This window comes from Ascidiella aspersa, chromosome 3, assembly GCF_963924565.1.
Source record: "Ascidiella aspersa chromosome 3, kaAscAspe10.2, whole genome shotgun sequence".
NCBI classification, from domain to species: Eukaryota; Metazoa; Chordata; class Ascidiacea; order Phlebobranchia; family Ascidiidae; genus Ascidiella; species Ascidiella aspersa.
In genome coordinates, this window is record NC_139449.1 from 19,083,909 (window position 1) to 19,102,867 (window position 18,959).

The 18,959-nt window shown below is 39.0% G+C and overlaps 1 protein-coding gene across 4 annotated transcripts; it reads right to left on the minus strand.

The window, feature by feature from the left end:
• Positions 1 to 435: 435 nt before the first annotated feature.
• On the minus strand, positions 436 to 12,872 carry LOC146160590 (ankyrin repeat domain-containing protein 10-like). Of its 4 annotated transcripts, none has more exons than XM_083384734.1 (6): positions 12,103 to 12,872; positions 11,409 to 11,561; positions 11,167 to 11,258; positions 5,911 to 6,056; positions 4,829 to 4,990; positions 436 to 2,417 (listed from the first exon to the last, which is right to left on the minus strand). In XM_083384734.1, exons 1-6 carry the CDS (start codon positions 12,310 to 12,312, stop codon positions 2,008 to 2,010), a joined length of 1,173 nt encoding a protein of 390 aa, XP_083240860.1. In that variant the 5' UTR covers positions 12,313 to 12,872; the 3' UTR covers positions 436 to 2,007. The 4 variants fall into 4 exon arrangements, with proteins under 4 accessions (XP_083240860.1, XP_083240862.1, XP_083240861.1 ...); XM_083384736.1 differs by lacking the exon at positions 436 to 2,417 and adding an exon at positions 2,472 to 2,834; XM_083384735.1 differs by lacking the exon at positions 436 to 2,417 and adding an exon at positions 2,692 to 3,288.
• Positions 12,873 to 18,959: the final 6,087 nt, after the last annotated feature.

Genomic DNA, 18,959 nt, shown 5'->3' on the forward strand with positions numbered 1-18,959 from the left:
GGATTGATAAAGAAAAGAATTCCCTCATGAACACAAAATCTATCACTAAAATTCCAGACATGTCTGGGAAATTCAGGACGTACCGTACGGCAACCTTAACCTGTATGTTCGGTGAATTTAAAAAGCAGTCTTTATTGTATTAAATTTACCTACAAATTTGGGTTTCTGTCACCACATGGATCTGAATTAGGCCAGGTAAAATTGTAATTTTTGCAGCCTCCATAATAGCTGTTGCTAACCTGGTGTAGTAAGGGTTTGTTCGTTCAAAACCGTAACTTTACCTAGGTGTGCATACTTTCCTTTTAAGTCCGAGAATTTTAGCCAAAATTTATCAGAAATTTATCATTTTGGCAATTTAAACGTGGATAATACTACTTTGGACGCAGTCTTGGTGATTTTTTCCATACCACAGTAACACAAACAAAAAACTCGAAATTACTCTCCCTGACAAATTTATTTCAGTAAAAAACAGGCTAGAAAAAGAATACAACTAACAACAAACCGCCACATTCTTACAAGTGAAACCAATGGGCACTACTAACAAGCTTTATGTAAGAAATAAAACGACTGCGGGAAAAATAAATGAAGCCAGCGAAAAAAAAAAAACCGTAAAATAAAGCTAAAAAAGTGGCGCAAACAGAACGACGCTTATACTGGGTTTGTACATATTACATTGGCGAACAGGCGAGTTAATTTCAAGAAATACATTTACGTTGTTTGTTACTGTAATCTGAGTGTTGGATGAGTTGTACATTTAGATACTACAGTAGGATGCCTTTTTCACAGGGCGACAAAAAAAAAGCTTTCTGCAGCCAGCTACAGGGGCTAATAGCAAACCAGCACATGAACTATACGTTATTATTGGACAGATTTCACACAATCACAAAACAAATTGGAACATATATATATCATATATATATATTTAGAGAAATTAGGGATTTACGTAGATTTGCAAAGGTCAGCAAGCGTTTTTAAGCATTAACGCCGGATTGCAATTGGCGTTTAAAAAATGGATGTGCAAAGCTACGTGCTTGTCCATTTAAGTTTGGAGCTTCTGTGCAAAACGTAATCAGCGTTATATGTATGGCAATAGCAATTTCTCACAAGAAAAACACCAATCGGGCGTACATGGCAAAACAACGGTAAATTCCGAAAGCTAGCAAGCAAAGCAGCGTGGTAGGACTAATGAATTGTAAACTTATAATTGCAACCCGGTGGATACGTTATTCTAGACGCAAAGTAGTCAGCGGTTAAGTTTGTAAAGCACGTATCAAATATATAGAAGGACAGTGTTTGCGTTTAACAGAGCGTTTAACAGAGAGTGATCTTCTACAGCATAAACATTGTGGTAAAACGGGCGTTTGATAGACAAATTGATTTCAACGTACAAATGAAAGCGTGCAAAATTTAAAGCCATCTCTGGCTGATCATGGAGTCTACACATTGAATGTTTTTACACAACACTGCTTTGAAATTCATATAAATTGCGGACCAGTTAATTATTTTTGATCGGATATTCCGATAACACGGGTCGGGTTGCACAGGCTCTACTTTAACATATAATGGAATCACAGAATAAGAAAATAAAATTAGCCACACAACACAAGACAAACACTTTCAAACGTAGATTTAAAAGGTTAGGCCAAAAGTTTAAAGTGACGATCTGCTGTACGTTTAATCTTAGGGATTGCTGCATAACGCGCAATAGAGATCACGCGGGCGAGTAATTAACTAATGTGCATTTAATTGTATTTCTGAAACATTTTTACACATTAAACGATTATCTCGTTAAATTATGGATTGTTATTTTAAAATTTAAGGCTTGGTTTGGTATTCGAACAAAACTTTCACTTCGGGAGTTTCAAGATAGCGTAACTAGGCCGCATCGCATACTGAACCCGTTTTGGAAAGATGAAAAAGGTATCATAGCATAAACAACTAGTGACACGACAGTGCTTACAAAATCTCATACCGCAAACGAGTTATGGGAATAACGACGGAACGATCCTAAAACCAGCCGCGGTGCCGCACCCCGTTGGGCAAAGTATTTAAAGGTTTTGACTGACTGGGCTTTGTGTAGCGTTTACAAATGTCAGTGTTATCGGGCAGCGCTTCCGCCGTGTCGCCGTACCCGTGCATGTGTCCCCACATCTGCAGGTCAGAATCGTCCTGTATCGAATCCATGCCGGGGCTGGGTGCCCGGGGAGAACACACGTCACCAAAGTAGGATGAACTCTCGGGTGGCGGACAATCGGAGCCAGTGAAATCGTCCTCCATGGCCCAATCGGAAGCGACATCGTGTCCCTGAGTGGTATTGAGGCCGTTGATGTCGGGCTGCTGTTCGGGTTGCTGTTGGTGCGCGGGCAGTAACGGGAATGGTCCGGCAAATGAGTTTTTGGGATTCGGCGAATCTGCATCTGTCGCAAGGCAAACACACAGAGACGGGTTTACGTCGTGTGGGCTATGGCGCGGGTACATTTGCGTGAAAAATGCACAAACTGAGACAGAGATAAAATAACACAAAACCAGTGGGACGCAAAACAGGATTGGTTTGTAGCGCGAGGAAAGACGACAGAAGAGATGCGAGTACAACAGAGACACGACAAACTACAGTCCGTGGTAAAGCTGCAGCTGTCGTTCCAGCAGATACTGGGCGTAAAAGCTGCCACTGTGTTCCAGAACAATGTCAGTGTTTCCCATTGACCGGCCGTTTTCCATGTTCACGTCGTCGCAAGGTTCCACTTGGCGTTGAAGGTGCGATTCGCGGTAAGTCAGGGGGGTTTTCGCCGCTGGATTGTCAACTGGCGGTGGGAGGTCCACTGGGTGAAACGGGTCTGCGGAAAATGCACACCTTACTGAAATCGGAAAATTATAGATACGCAGGAGAAACGGTTGGCGCGCGAAAAGAACGAAAGAGCGACTCCAGCTATAAAAACACGCGGTTGTGTATGTGACGGAAGTAGTGGACGCCGCGAACAGTTTAGGAGAAGTGACAGTTAAGATGGGTGGTGAGATGGGAGTCCATCATTTCGCCGTCGTCGAGTCCAGACCAGCCGTGGTTTATCGGCCAGAAAAGCTCGTCTTCGTATTGAGGAACGCCCTTCAGCTGCATGACGTACTTTTCAGCGGAGGTGACAAGTTGGGTCTCCTGACTGTTGGCCGGGGTCGCACAGGCCGAGTCGGGACAGGCGCTGCCACCATTGGCCGACATATCCACCTCCAGTTCATAGGGTTCTGGGAAGGTATTTGTTGCTGCGCTTTGCAAGGCGCTCGATCTTTGTCCGTGCCCTGGGCATAAAAAAAGCGAAGGTCCAATGTTTCTGAATACGGGTGTAACTGCGCGACAAACACGTTGCGGAAGGACGTGAAACAACTCAGAAAATCGAAAAGTTGAGACGGCAGATCACTTGCGAGAAAATGTTGAAACAAAAATGAAGAACACAACATTAATTCGGGGATTTTAATTTGTGTTAGGTAAATTGGTACAATTTAAAGTGATGCAATTGGTTGCTAGCATCTTTTGAGACTTTTTTTAGTAAGGCACCTTTAGAAACAACAGGCACAATAGGCGATACCAACATTAATAAAAATACGTGACTTTTGCAAAATGTAGAAAGAAGCTTTATAGGAGAATTTAGTAATAGCCATTGGAAAAAACTTGTGCGGGTCGGTAGAAACATTGCGTGCCGGGCGCAAATGCTTTTTCGGAAAAACTATGAAGAAAATCGCCGTTGGAACATTCCATGGCATCATCAAACCCATCGTTGGCCACAGAAGTGTTTTGCTTTGGTATGACCGGCGCCGTGGCTTCAGCGGGCACCTTATGTAAACGATGACCGATTCCTAAAGCGGAGAAACGGGCGTCAGGAGTGTGTTTTGGAACATGCCAAGGGAACAAACATACATGTTTATACACTGATTGTTAAATAGTTGTACGGTATTGACGAATCGTCACATAAACACAGTGCCTACTGGTAAAATCCACACCCATTATTTATAAGCGACAAATAATAAGGTTTCAAATTAAAGCGAGCTAGTTCGTTATTGCATCATCGGTAGAAAACACATACATTTCGGACATCAATATACAGTTTACAAGTTTTTAATTTGAACAAACAAGTTAAAGAGGTTGATATATAAAAGCACAACAACAAAACTGGGAAAAACCAATGCATTTAAATCAACAACTTACGTTAATCAGTTAGGAATTAAAAAATATTTTTTCATTAAACTGAATAGAGCAAGGTGCGTAGAAGATAGCACAACGACCAGAAAAACACAATTTATAGTTTAAGAAGAAATATACACACGTATTTTTTGTAAATTCATTATTTTAGCACATCAGTTTTACTATAATTACAATTATGGCTGTTTTGAAGCATTTTTGTAACGTTCATATTATGTATGTAAATTGGTAGTAAACCATAGTACAACAAGTATAAAAAACAAAAGCAATTTAGTAGCAAAAATAAACTGTTATCAATATGTTAACAAAATGATATATTTTAATAAAATTATCCCACAAAATACACAACGCCTCTATTATTCTGGCGGCACAGGGTCACCTTAGTGTTGCCTAAATGTATGGCAGTAATTTAGAAATTAATTTCAATAAAATACTAAAATAATCAAGTAGAATACAATAAACTAATGGTCTGCTGTTCCGCTCATAAGTTACAATTTTTTCTACGTTGGCAAAATTATGCATAGTGCTTTTAAATCGAGTCCTAGCGCACAGTTGTAGTCGACCCGAACCAATCGGTCTATAGCGCCGCAAGTGACACATTTTACATATTTTGTGCAGCGCTAGAAGCGCTATCGAGCTTACCGTTTACTCGCGGTCTCTTGAAGCAGGGAATGCTTTCGTCTTCGTTGTAGCTGCGCTTTCTCACGTTTCCACCGTTGCCGTTATGCTGATGATGACCATTAGTGTGGCCGTTGTTGGCGGTGATGTGCCCGTTACCGTTGGACAGATGAGACCCGGAGGAGCCTAGAAGGCAATGGAAATGCGTAGGAAATAGCGACCATCTAGGATTCTAGGGCCTAGGCCAGTGGTTCTCTTTTTTGAGCGCGACCCAAATCTGAGTTTTATGAGCATCTCACGACCCAAGCCTCAAACATAAAAAAATGAACTTTTTCTAATAAGCATGAAATAAAAAAAGACACGACAACCAGATATAGTAGCCTACACAGTTCTATGAAACAATGATTGATTACAAACAAATGATTCATTTATTTTAGTGTGATTGGTGAAACTGAATTTTTTTTCCTTTATAATATCAGCGTGGCTTGTTGTGGTGACTAAAAGCTTTCTTAGCAGCTACTGTAGTTGGGTATGGCTATACTGTAGCTGGCTGCCATCAAAACGTTCATAAAACCACTTATGACGCAATAATCCAGGTTACAGATTTGAAGCCACGTGAAAAGCTTATCATGCAATAATTCAGTTATGATTGAATTGAAAATACTTGAAAAATGAAATGAAAAAAGTTCGTTTGCGCAGGATTGAATCACCATAGAGCGGCCCATTTTTTGACCCTGCGCGACCCATGTTTGGGTCGCGACCCATACTTTGAGAACCACTGGCCTAGGCAATTGGGAATCAATTTGCGTTGAACGTCATAAGCTAGATTTCTACCTTATTGATTCGATGTTAATTTTATGCTATACAAATTGTTATTGGTGTGTTCTTGCTCTAGTGTTTTAGTCTTTTTCTTGAATTCTTTACATATTTCACTTACTAAAAAAAGAGCTAAAAATGTTTGAGTCCACATTGTAAACTGTATTTTAAGGGTAACGTCTCTTAATCTGTTAGAATCGAAATGAAGCTCGATTAGGTTTTTTTTTACGCAGCTAGGTTAAAACTTGAAACTGGTATTTGCTCATGCTAAGTAGACAAGAGAAACTTACCGTTCGAGTAACCGCTTATACTGCCGTTCGTAAAACCGTTGTTAGCTTCCAGGTGGGCGTTCACTTCTTCAAGCAATGACACACACTCCTTGAAGTTCTGCATCCGAGATAGATCGGCAGCCGTGTGCCCGTTGTCGTTACATACACTGTGCGAAAAGAGACTTGTGACCTTTTTCACTTTCGTTCGCAGGGTCAAATAAAATTTTGGCTTTAATATTCTACGCTGCTCTGGGGGCATGAGGTTGCAATCGCTTTCTCTTTTGCTAAACATACACGGGTCTCTATTTAAGGATAAGAGAGTTAATGTACAATCTAGAGTTTGGTATATGTATTAACATTTCTCTCTATTCAATGCTAAGAAGATGTTTTTACTCTAAGCCAGGGTGGTCCAAAATGTCAGGGTGGTCCAAAATGGCCACACCAGATTGGGCTATAAGAGTGCATACGAAAAGATAAAATAGTTTATGAAAATGTTTATTTAACAAATTACCTCGCTACGATTGGGAATCGAATTTAAAAAAACATTCATTCCAATTTTTGGTCACCTATTGTGACATACTAAAATTTGGAAAATACTGAATTAAACATTGTTTAGGGGCCGGAGACAGTAACTCGCGTCTAAGTATGGGCCACCCTGACCTAGGTCAACACAGATAATAATGTTTACGCTTAAAAGCAACGCTTTCGTTTCGTGTTGGATTTGTCGCAACCGCATGTTGTAATGCTGTACAACTAGCCGACGATAAACAGCGATGGACTTTCCCGACTAAGGGCAGTCGGGGTCGTTTGCGCCGCTTAATATGCCCAGCGAAGCGCAACAACGCGGGACCGTGTGTGGTCAATGTTGCATAACCTAAGTCGCCTCGTGTTTCCTTTGTCGGCAGAAAATGCGGCGCGTTTAGCTTAAAGCAACAAGTATAAGTGCGTGCGACACTTAATACTGGACGGAGGAGTATTGTAACGGCATGGACTTGATTCGCCTCGCGAAGCAGGGCAAACATTATTCAGTTAAAACAATTCGAATCTACAAAAAAAGTGTATATAGAAAAGGATGAGGCGACTCGTTGCGGCAAGTTTATGATTCACTGATAGACAAAGCGAAACAGCTACGGGTTGTTTACTTTGCTTCCATCCAGCATCCTTGCTATCTTTTAACCGTATGCACAGGGCATAAAACAACATCGCATTGGGAGCAATTCAGAAAATAATAACTTTCTTCTCTCCAGTTTGTTAAGAAAATACACCAATCTTCAACATCTCTGTTCGCCGATTGCAGCAATGCTCAGCAAATAGTGTAAGATTAGATTAAACGGAAATAGGAATGACGCAAGTGATCACTCGGCCGTGATTTTGCGTCAAATGTAAACATCCTCATCTTAAAAAAGGTCGACACAGGTTTGCCTGAACTGAACGAAGTCGAACTTAATCAAAGTGAAGATGGAAGGTTAACAAATAGCTTGGTTAGATTGAACATCACTCTAGTAAGCAATTAAACAATGTATGTTCGCATGTGTAAAAACAACGTACGACAAAACATAAATTACCTTCAGCAGTATAGAACTGCTAGTTTGTTTGGCACATTTCTGCCACGTGCAAGTGCTTGGATTACTTTACGCATGCCCAGTCTGCCATGTGAAATGTATCAGTCTTCCATGCGAATTGTGGTTAAAACGACTGTTAAATACCGCCGAAAATACCTTGTGACTAACAAATAAAAAAAATGAAATGTTTATTAAGGCAAATGAAGCGTATAATTAATGTTCAACAAGCATAAATACATAGACATGTACATAATCTATAAAGATGTTTTTTTTATTATTTTTTGATTTAACGCCGTTTATTAAAAGATTTCATTCGCCGAATAACTATATTTCAGAGAAATAGTTTTATAAACCACACAAAAATTAGATCAGAGATATTTAAAAACCATCGTGAAAAACAGTGTGACATCAACTACTATCATTACTCGCCAGTGCCGCTTTTTCCAATAAAACCAAATAAACATGTCAGTCTGTAACATAAATTGTATGGACAACTGTATGTAAAGGAGTATAATAACATGCTACTGACGTTCAGGTTTATTCGAGATAAATAGAGTGCGCTGTATCAGGTATGTAACATTCAATACGAAACTATGTTGGCTAAAAATATCATCACTATTTTCACATGTGCTCAATATTTAACATAATCCAAAGCTACAATTAACAAAAACCACTAACGAACATAACAACTTCATGACTTCCTACGCTTTATTTTAAATCGCCAACGATACTTAACTCAGTAACACGCACAGCAAACGTTTTTCGACGACGCATTGAACTGCGTGCTGCCGTTTAACTCGCGGGGCAGAAGTATAAAACAACAAGAAAAGTCCACACAGTTTGTGCGACTTTTTCTTAACAAGCAGTTAGTAACGGAGCAAAAATAATGTGTAGGAAACGACAGTAATGAGGGAAACTAATCTCGGTTTCATATTATTCGACAGGTCACCATTGGCTTTCGCCGCACCACTTGTGGCGCGCAAGGCGGTGTTTAATGATCACACGCGACGTTCGAAAATACTGCGTGACGTGGGGACAAATCCGTGCGCGCGCGCTTAACGAACGCGTGTGTACACAACAAAGGCTCGCAATAACCCAAGCCCGGCGTGTAACATTTGACGTGTATGAGCGCGCGAACCATTTGCGCGCCACAACTGCCACCAAGCTCACCCTCTCTCTTGCTACAAGATTGATGGCGCGAAAAAGGGGGAAAAATACGCGCGTCGATGCTCTGTCAAAATCCCGAAAATCCGACAGTAACATATTGTGACGTATTCAAGCTTGCGCCACTCGGGTGGGTAGCTAATTTCGTCGAGCAAGCGTGCAGTTTCGAATACAAAAGAGCACAAGCTATGCGCGCTTCAGCTAAATCACCGCCGCTTCCTTTCACCTTTCGGAAATAGAGCCGCCGGTGTTGTTCTAGCTTCGACACGTCGTTATTAAAAACAATATTATATTTGATTTAGGTTTACCTTAACGGTTTCAAATTTTAGGGAATGGGCGGTGTAATTGATTTATCTGACACTTCCTGGGTTATGCAGATCGGATTTATTAAGTTGCTGTACAAATCCCCCCAACAAACAATCGTTCATATTGTTTGTTGCAAAAAACCTTTTGACTTTGCTTGAACAAAGACATAGCCCATACTACGTATGGTCGTATACTGAACAATATTTATTTTGCGACCTCCAAAACAACCACTTTCGAGCTCTGCGTTTTTCGCTTTTTAGCAAGGCAAGCACCGGTCCTATGGCTGAGTGGCTTACCGAGCTCGGCAGCCATCGGCTCGTTAGGTTTCCCGCGCGCTTCGGGCGGTGAGCGAATTTGAATCGAGCACAACCTTCCGTCAACTGACTGGCCATCCGCAAAACAATCCAATTAGGGTACAGCGCTGTTCGTTGCACAGTCGCGTCCGTCCCGGCAAGCCGACAGCCTGACTAAAGTGGGCTGCAAAAACTAACTCCATTCGACAATTTATGCCAGCAGTATCGATTTTGTTACAACACATTGCATTACAACTATATTTCAATCTTAATAAAGTAGACAAATCCGCATTATTAGCTCTCTGGGATTTCATCGAATCTAAACTCTGTCCACAACAACGAGTTTTGCACCGTGGGCAAGAACACTATAGTAAAAAACAGCTTTGCGAATGAATTATTAACAACACATGGCCGATTCGGCGATGCCCGGGTGAATTCCTTGTCGCAAAATACGCACTACATATAAAATCCCATCGTAAAAAAGGAGTTAAACGGGGGCCTCTATAGCAAAGTCGAAATTAATTCGCAACCAAGTTGTAATACATACCGCCAAATTTCCACACTTAAACCACTTTAATCATATCGATTCATCACAAATATAAACAATACGATGCATCCGCTTCTAATCGAAATTTATGATTTACTGCTTGGTCACATAAAACAGAAAGTACTTTCTTAATACCTTTTACATAATGACACAGTTTTGTAGTGGTTTCTTTTTTCTTTATTATTTTTTTTGGAGGGGGGCAAAAATTAGGTTCAATGAATCATTGCTATTATATAATTAAAGCGATTATCGGAACTCGCCATTAGAGGGATTACGGTCATCTGCGTGAGATGCTCTACGAAAACCAAACCTTTAAATCTTAATGGACTCAAAAGTAAAACGGTATATATTTGTGCAGACGAGAGGCGTCTTAAACCAACATGAAATGCGATGCACTTTAAAGGAGCTCTTAATAGTAGTACAACTACAAAGCAGATGTTGCCCAACATCTGTTGCAAATATAAACAAGTAGCGTAGAGCTGTTTGTTGTTCATGAATTTTACATTATTTTCGGCAAGCAATTAAATTTTTTAACAGAGCGTTGATTAAAATCGAATTCGCAAGTTCTGTAAAATCAATCCATGCGCAAATTCTAACTACAACAGCTTTTGATTTCGCCAAGTAAAACACCAAATACGCCATGGTCATACCGCCTATTACCTTGACAGGCCGACGAAGGGCGCACACAAACGTAACAAAAATCGGGATGGGGCATAAGGTTACGAAGGGTGTTAAGGCCAAAAAGCCACTGAAGGCAAATATCGATCTGAAACAAGGCTAATGCCCACCCAATACACGTTTACCGCATACACGACAGTGATCGCAGCTCGCCAAATCGGGACATCAACAAGAAAGCCTTGCCACAGCTTTAGCTTCCTGTTAGCGTGTGTGTGCACGTGCACGACGGCGAGGTGCGCCGCTTTAAAAGATGTAAGTACGTCTTCTTGTTTGACCGGCGGGCGCCGGTTTAATCGGGCCAGCGGCGCGCTAATTATCGTCTGGCAATAGTGACAGGTGCGCAATTACGCTCCAAACTGTAATAGGTTGGATAAGACTTGCATTGTAGGAACAATCTCGTCGCTATGAAAGTGCAGAGAGGGTCTGTAAAAAGGCCGCGCACAAACTCTGCTAACCTCATATGAACTATATACATCGCATCACCACAATTTTTACAACCGTGGCAATAATTACATCCAAACAGCAAAAAGAAGTTCTTGGGATGAGCGAACAGAACTGTGAGGCAAACACTTTATCATCATTCGTTAAAAATTTACAAGCGTTAACATGGTGGTGGTGGTAATAAGCAGTTACGTAGCGTAATAACGAGCTAAGAAGTACATTAGATATAAGCAGCTTTACTTGCTTCGCCCGAGGACAATTTTACCAACAATATAAATCCACTTACTTAGCTCGTGCCCCGTTGCAAGCCAGAATCTTAATGCAATGTGAATTGCCGACCCTTGACGCTTTGTGCATTGGCGTTTCACCGAGATAATCCTATCAAAAAGATAAAAAGTAAGTGAATTTCGAGATTATACAGATTTGGAACAGGAAGGGTTAACTATCTTCAAATGAAGCTCATTGTAAACACAATGGAGACGTTTCTTATCGTTTAAGTAGCGATTGACAAGGTGTACGGTGTCTCACCCTGGCGTGGAAATCGGCTCCGGCCTTAACGAGCTCCAGCAACGCATGGGGGTGTCCCCCAAAAGCTGAGATGTGACCGGGGGTTTGTCTAAAGCGACTCGTTTTGATGTTAACGCTGACACCTGTTCTCAACAGGCCATTCATGCAGTCAATCTATTGCGAAATATAAAAATGATAACATTATGCGTTAGGTATCCACATTGAAAAAAAAAGTTAAATAAAGTAAAAACTAAAAGAATGCATGAAGTAGGCAAAACAAATTAGCAAACAACGATGTGCAAGCCTAGACCATGTCAGTACCACAATTCCCAGGAGTAATAAAGCCGAGGTTATAATTGGACTCCTCTTCAAAACAACCGTAGACTGTTTGCTTGTTTATATATGCAGGCTTGCCTGTGGTACATAGTTGAAGTGATATATTGGTGTATTTTACATATATAATTCACAAAATTGTAATAAAGGATCGTGTTTTTGTTTAGGATTACTTAATACGCTTTCGGTTGTCACATATAATAATATACGGCACTCTTTTCGATGTTGGCTATAAATAAAACTACCGTGTCTAGCAGCTTGGAAGTGAACATGGGTTGTACACTTATCATTGTGTAAATACACAACATAAATAAGTAATTAGCTTTCCGTAGAAATATATCAATACGCATATATTTCACTCGAAGTTCAACGACTAACAAACCTTTCCGAAGTAGGCAGCCCAGTGAATTGGCGTCCAGCCGTAAAATTGATCTTCGGCGATAAGCTGATCGGGTGTAGCAAGCGCGACCAGCCGAGAAAGGCGCACTGCATCCCCGTCGCGACAAGCCTTGTGTAAGGGGAACTGTCGAGAAATTACATCTTCACTTTCGGTTCCCCAAAAGCCCAGCGGTGTGTCGTTGTTTGAATCCATAATCACTCGTCGCTTTTCTTCACGTAAACGATCTAGAAATTTTGTCAAAACGGTTTTTCGCTCCACCGTGGCGAAATTATTGCCTAACCGACAACGCTTGATTTGTGGTAGCACGACAACCCGTGTTCCACAGTCCTAAGCAGCACGTTTTTAACGTAAATTGGAAAAGTCCAGTTATTCAGTAAACTAGATCCTATAAAACAAACGCGATTTGTTACAAATTAGGTAAGCGAGGTAGTTATTAGTTATGATTACTACGAAAACCTGGCCAATAACAACTAGCTTTCAGACAAGATAACTTAATATTCATGCAGCTACAACTTCCCAATTATACATAACTCAAGGTGATACACAACTGAAGTGTTTCAATCTAGTATATTCAAATAAAACAGAAAACTGATCAAAAAGGCAGTCAATGGTACAGAATCTTAAAACAATACGACTGTACGCAACAGCTAGTAAAGTTCAACAACGACTGAAACAATTCTGCAAAACTGGCTGTATACAATCTTTTGTTAATGTCTACATGAGGGTTGCTACGCGAACGGCGACACATGTCCGAATCACACGAGAAAGCCGACGAATATCGACAAAACCCACTTTACCTGCTCCAAGAGCAAAACAAAAAGCCTGTCCTGCGCTCAGAAAACGTGTCTAGCAGCTTCTTTTCCTCGCGATTGTCGCAGACTGAGCTCGCTCTGCGAATCGAGAGCGCCTTTCTCTCCTTTGCTCCGCATTCGCATTGTGACGACGAATGGAAAATTTTCACTGCAGATGGCGATTACTCGAGCGAATCAAGCGTCAAATCACAACCGGCGGCGTGCAAAACGCGTGGTCTTACGACATGTTGTTTTCTTACTACTTGCTGTTGTTGTACTATTTTTAATGCATCATATGATATCATTAGTATTTAGTGAAAGTTTATAAAACGAATAAAGCTTTGGTTGTAATTTTCGAAAATTATCGCTTAAAACTCATTTCAAACTCTGCCTTGTTGAGACGCTAGCGGCTAAACGGTTCCACGAGAATTAAATCACTCAAAACAGTGAAATACATATGATATACTTCAAATGAAGGTCAGTTATGCCACAGCAAATTATGGTTTGAAACACCTTTTCGTAGCAAACAAATGTTTTTCTTTTTCTGGGTATAGGTGGCGTAAAAGGATAACGAAATAAGTCAAATAAGTACTAAATGGTTGTCAGACAAACTATTTTCTAAACTTTTTGCACCATTTTCAACATAACGTGATGACTTTCAATGTGGCAAAATATAATTTTTTAGCGAATAGTAAGGGGAATCGTTTATGCTACCGAAAAACACCATTATTTTGTGCGGTAGACCACAATTTTGGCAATTGTTCAACAGACAAACCTAACAAAGTTAAAACTTTTTACCAAACTTTTAATAGGGGCCGCTAAAACATATAATAGTATCAAAGAACTTCGCATTTAAATATTGGATATTTGAAAACGTAAAGATAGTTGTCTTATTAACGAAATTCCATTTAAATAAATTTTCTGCTGTGCGTTGATTTGACCGATTTTTTATTTCTGCCACAAATGCGCTAGGTGTATTTTTTGTTTATATTTAACTAATGAGCTAGACCCAGGGGCGTATCCAGGATTTTTGTTTGTGATGGGGGCATGTCAATATTTGAGATGAACTCACAATGTAACGTCCAAACATGACATCATAAAACAAGTAGTTTTAAGATACCTACCCATGTTCTTTCGTAAACTTGTGCCGAAATATCACTCAATATAACTAAATAGTTTACGTTTATTTGGTTCAGGGAGTCGAAACGTTTGTTTTATCCGGTTTAGATTCGGTTTGTGTTAAAGTTTTTTTAAAGTCGGGTTTAGTTCCGTTTGTGGTTCGAAGTAATTTAAAATTTCTGGTTTACCTCCGGTTCGAACAAAGTAAATATCTTACGGTAAATTCAAATCTGATAGTATTTACCGCAAACAACATTCATAAAGCAATGTCCACCCATTTTAATCTTAGGCGTAAAAAATATTAAAAAATGTAAAACAATCGAAAAGAAGCAGTAACTTCTGCAAACACTAAACAATAAAAATGGGCCGTGTTTTTAAGAACGGGCAAATTGTTCTGCTTTCATCTTTGTCGCTATTGTTGTTGCCTAACATGTTTTTGTCAGTTGCCTAAGATATTGTTAGAGTTTCAGTTTACATAGCGTATACCAGTGGCTCTTAGTCGTTTAAGTTTACGGCACCCCTAAAAAATCAAAAGTTTGCGATACTACCATTACATTTTCGTTAAAGGACACTCTTCAAGATTTCCAAATACCTCTTGGCATCCTTAATAAATGGAACCAGGATGCCGCGGCACCCTGGGAACCACCTCATTATACGTTAATAGACTGTTGACGAAAGGAATTTGAAAAATAAAATCGAAAAAAATGCACTAAATATTTCGCTGCGCCTTAAGTATATATTAGGTCGTCATACTGGAGTAAACTGCTTTTATTGACCAACTCGGATTAGAAAAAGTTCGAGTGATACTCGGTATTTGGGTTAGTTCCGATTCGTAAACATTTGTCACATATGGTATTCAAATATCCCCATTTGTTTTCATTGCAATGTTTTTTTTAATAATACAAAACAAATTAGTTTCGTTTGCGAAAGTTCATCCACAATATATAGTCTATATTATTCTGTCTAAAAATTGTAGTAAGCCGAAGGTAGGGTTTTAAATGTTGTAATAAATGGAGAAATAATTATTTCTAATGTTAGATAGAGTATGCCCTTTGCATTTACCACATCGACTCTTATTAATCAGTTAAATTAGTTATACAGTACATAGGTGTCATCGATCTGTTTGACTTTTTATTCTGGTATATGGCAGGATTCCACGTAACGAACCGCATTAGAAGTATCTGGAGTTTTCCATTTTGTTTGACTGATCTGATTACCTTTAAATCAAAGTCCCCAAACAGCATGTAATATTTACGTTAGAGATCTGGAATGTTCACACACTTCTTGTATTTTGGTTCTGCATACAAACTTTCAGCGAAAAGCGCTATATTTACCATTTAAATTAAACGGGATATTTTTTACAAAAAGGAGATTTGTGATGATCTAGCAATTGCCTTTCAAGACAGTTTAACTTTATTTTCTAGGATTTACAATCATGGTTGGCCTTGGCCACCGGTAAATCACTAGCTCCATCCAACATCTCTTGGTTACTGGTATTGTAATGTATATATTTACCCACACCACCGTGATTTTCTTCTTAATCTTTTATAGGTGGACTTCTTTGGGTTTTTTAAACCCAATATATGTCCAAATCTAATTTAATATTACTGCTACATTTAGGATTTATTTAAACAAAAACTATGTAATGTTTCCACATAGAAAACAGTGTAAAATGCACGACGACACTGCTTCGTAAAGCCATTCAATTCATAACAAATGGCATTTTTAGGAAGTCAACCACGTCATGCCGAACTTAGTAAAAGTACATATCTTTAAAATTTGTATCCAATAAACCAATCAACTCTGTTCATAATAATAATTTTTATGCTTATATGTAACAGTAGACAACAAAGGGCTAACGCAGGATTTCTCAACCGTGGCCCTTGCCCCCCCCCCCTGGGGGGCCACGGAGCGGTCATTGGGGGGGCCACCGGCATAACTCTCCAATTAGATATTGCTAAAACCAAAGTGTCACTATTTTCAAAATTTACCAATTTTGAGTTTTTAATATGACTGTAAACCTTTCTTGTAACGTTTTGTAACACATTTTTCTGACACCTGCTTTGACTCGTCAGTAGGGATGTTTAAAGTAAAATATTGAATCGTTTTTATTCGTTTTATCGCGAAAAGTTACGCCTAATTGGTCGTTCGCGAGTGGCAAGTTTGGTTAGAGACCTGTCGCTGTGGCAAAACAATTACTGTGCTGCTTTGTAGATAGTCATGTATCATGCGGCGTTAGCGTTATTTCGAGCGGCCAATTATTACTTGCCGATACACTTAACCTAATCATTAAGTGTCCGAAAAATGCTATTATGCGAGCAACTAGTGTGTATTGCCAGGTGCAACGGTTCGCAATTTCCTTTAAGGGCGTTCAGTTGCAAAAAAAAACATTTCACCGTAAAACGCATAAAGTACGCTACCGGTACCGGGTAATTCAAAAGGTCATTTTTAGGCCAACATTTAGCGGTTTATGCAGCTTATTTGTCAAGTGGCTAATAGTAACGCACTAATAAAATGAAAATCGAGTATTCATCTCGACGAATGTAGTGACATCGCTTGGCTCAGTACAAAACATAGCCGAATATGAGAAAATACCTTGGCGGCGTCGAAGAACAAGGTTTGTAATGACTAACTAAGTTAATTAAAATTAAAATAACTTATTTGTTAAAATTTTAGAAAGTAAGTGCATTCATTCGTTGATTTTTGGCTGTATTGGTTGTTAACGTGAAGAAGTAAAATAAGTGAAAAGACTTTAAACACAATGCTTGGTAGTTTTATAAGCAGGGGGGCCACGAGGGTCGAAAGCCTTTCAAAGGGGGCCACGAAGCATAAAAGGTTGAGAACCACTGGGCTAACGTATATTATCTCTTTTGTTATTTTAATTCCAAGTGTGAACTATTAAAGTGGGTTTTTGTTAAGTCTAACACCATCAAGTGGACGATTTACTTATTTTTGTTGTAGCTATACGTATAGGGACATTCATACCGTTAAAACTTAATTTTCCCGCAATTAAATCGACTTAATGTGGTATAGGCTATTGCGATAATATTTTTATTTATTTTTCCTTATTAAACCAGGATAAAAAAAACGAAATCAATGGAAACATCTTCCCATCATCATCTTCGTACAACCGAAAGAAAATCATCAGGAAACAGACCAACATCCACTACGAAAAGCCAACTCAACATCTCGAACATCTTCGCGACAGCCCTAATGCGCATTTAGACCGCTTACAAAATCCCTATCCTTAACACTTTTTACTCTATGTTTTAAAACATCTGACTCTGCCCCTCATGCCAATATTAATGCAGGAAATAAATCATCTTACAAATAAAGCACAAACAATGCACAGCAACATAAGAATCATAAATGTATTCCTCCGGTCAACGTGATAGCATAAAGAAAAAATAAGTATTAAACAGAACAAACAACCAACCAACATATCCAATATCATACTCACTGACAACCCATTGCAACGCGCAAGCCTTTGGAAAGCAGCTGAACAGCACATTAGGCCTAAACAAATTTTCCGTTTCCAGAAATATACACTGAACAAAGCATACTTTTTCTAGTTTTTTAATATTACCGTGGTGCAAGAATTGTTGCGATTATAATATCAGTACGAGTTTTAAACAATTTTTTTAACAGATTGTTAGATTTGATCAGCTACCATTGATCAAAACAACTTTGGAAATGTTAGATCTGGCAAGAAGTGTGTAAGTCCTAAATAGACAATGACAAAAAAATGATTTTTACCCTCAAAAACTTTTTCTGATGACGTAAGAATATTTTCGTACTTTCGACGTAAACACAAGTTCCCCTTGAGACCTATACAATTTGCTCTGAGTCTCAATCATGAGTAGTTCTTATATGCTCTAAGTTGTTTCATTTGTCTATATAATGGGAGGCCTTAAAAAACTTATATTTTCAAAATTTGAACGTCCCAGCCATTTCGAATATTTGCTGTCATGTTTTGCCAAACAATGTAGTATTTTGTCAAACGATGTACATTTTTGAGGCATGGCTATACTAGTTGAAGTGACTAAAAGCGTGGAATAGTTTAGTGATAGGAAAATCCAGCGGTGGCTAAAATTTTCAGCCCGATAGTCGCATGTTAAATTCAATAAGGTAGAATCACTATAGACCAAACACAAGACGCAAAAAATAATATACTGCTTTAATAAAATAATGCAGCGCTCAAAAACTGTCCACGTGGTTTGTAACGTTGAAAAAAGATTAGGCTTTAGGCTACTCAATATTACGGAGCCCCGGATAGTCCTATAGTCTTCACGAAAAGCAAAAGCGCGCATGGAGGTAAAAAGTGGCTCAAGTTGGACGTCAAATGTCCATGTGATAATTGACATACCATATTAATAGTAGGTTGTCAAGACACATTTAGTTCAACTATAAATGTATGAAAACCGTTTTACTGAAATTCAAATACTTATAAGGAGTAATAATATGTACGGCTTTTACCATTTGAATTGTTCTTCTTACTTAAAATGGTCTCGATAATTACATAAATTTTAAAGTTTTGCAGAGACCATAGCTGATGGCAAACGTTTTTTAACTCACCGCTAGGAGTAGGCAAAGATTTAGTTTGCGTAATAGAAAAGGTTATTTTAAGAAAAAAAAAAAAACTTTTTGCTGTCTAGACTAATTTTGCGCATTTAGCTGTTAAACGTCCTCTCGTGCAATGGATTTTAAACTGGTTTACGCCTGCAAAGTGTTTTTGCTAATGCATATATCATGGACAACAATAGTGGCAGGCAAGTGGAATGAACTTATTTTATATAGACAAGTAAGCCTACTATCCTAACGATTGTGGTTTAATTTGTTAAAGATAGGTGTAAAATGATCAATTAACGACAGATGTTTCTAGTGTTAATTACAGGGAATTAATATTTTTGATTGTAATTTTGGTCGTTT

Excerpts from the sequence above, each read along its gene's own strand:
- LOC146160590 (XM_083384734.1), bottom strand. The coding sequence starts at position 12,312 with ATGGATTCAAACAACGACACACCGCTGGGCTTTTGGGGAACCGAAAGT. Across the intron at positions 11,259-11,408 it reads GAGCCGATTTCCACGCCAGG|GATTATCTCGGTGAAACGCC; the intron begins GTGAGACACCGT and ends TCTTTTTGATAG. Across the intron at positions 2,418-4,828 it reads CAAGAGACCGCGAGTAAACG|ATGCAGATTCGCCGAATCCC; the intron begins GTAAGCTCGATA and ends GCCTTGCGACAG.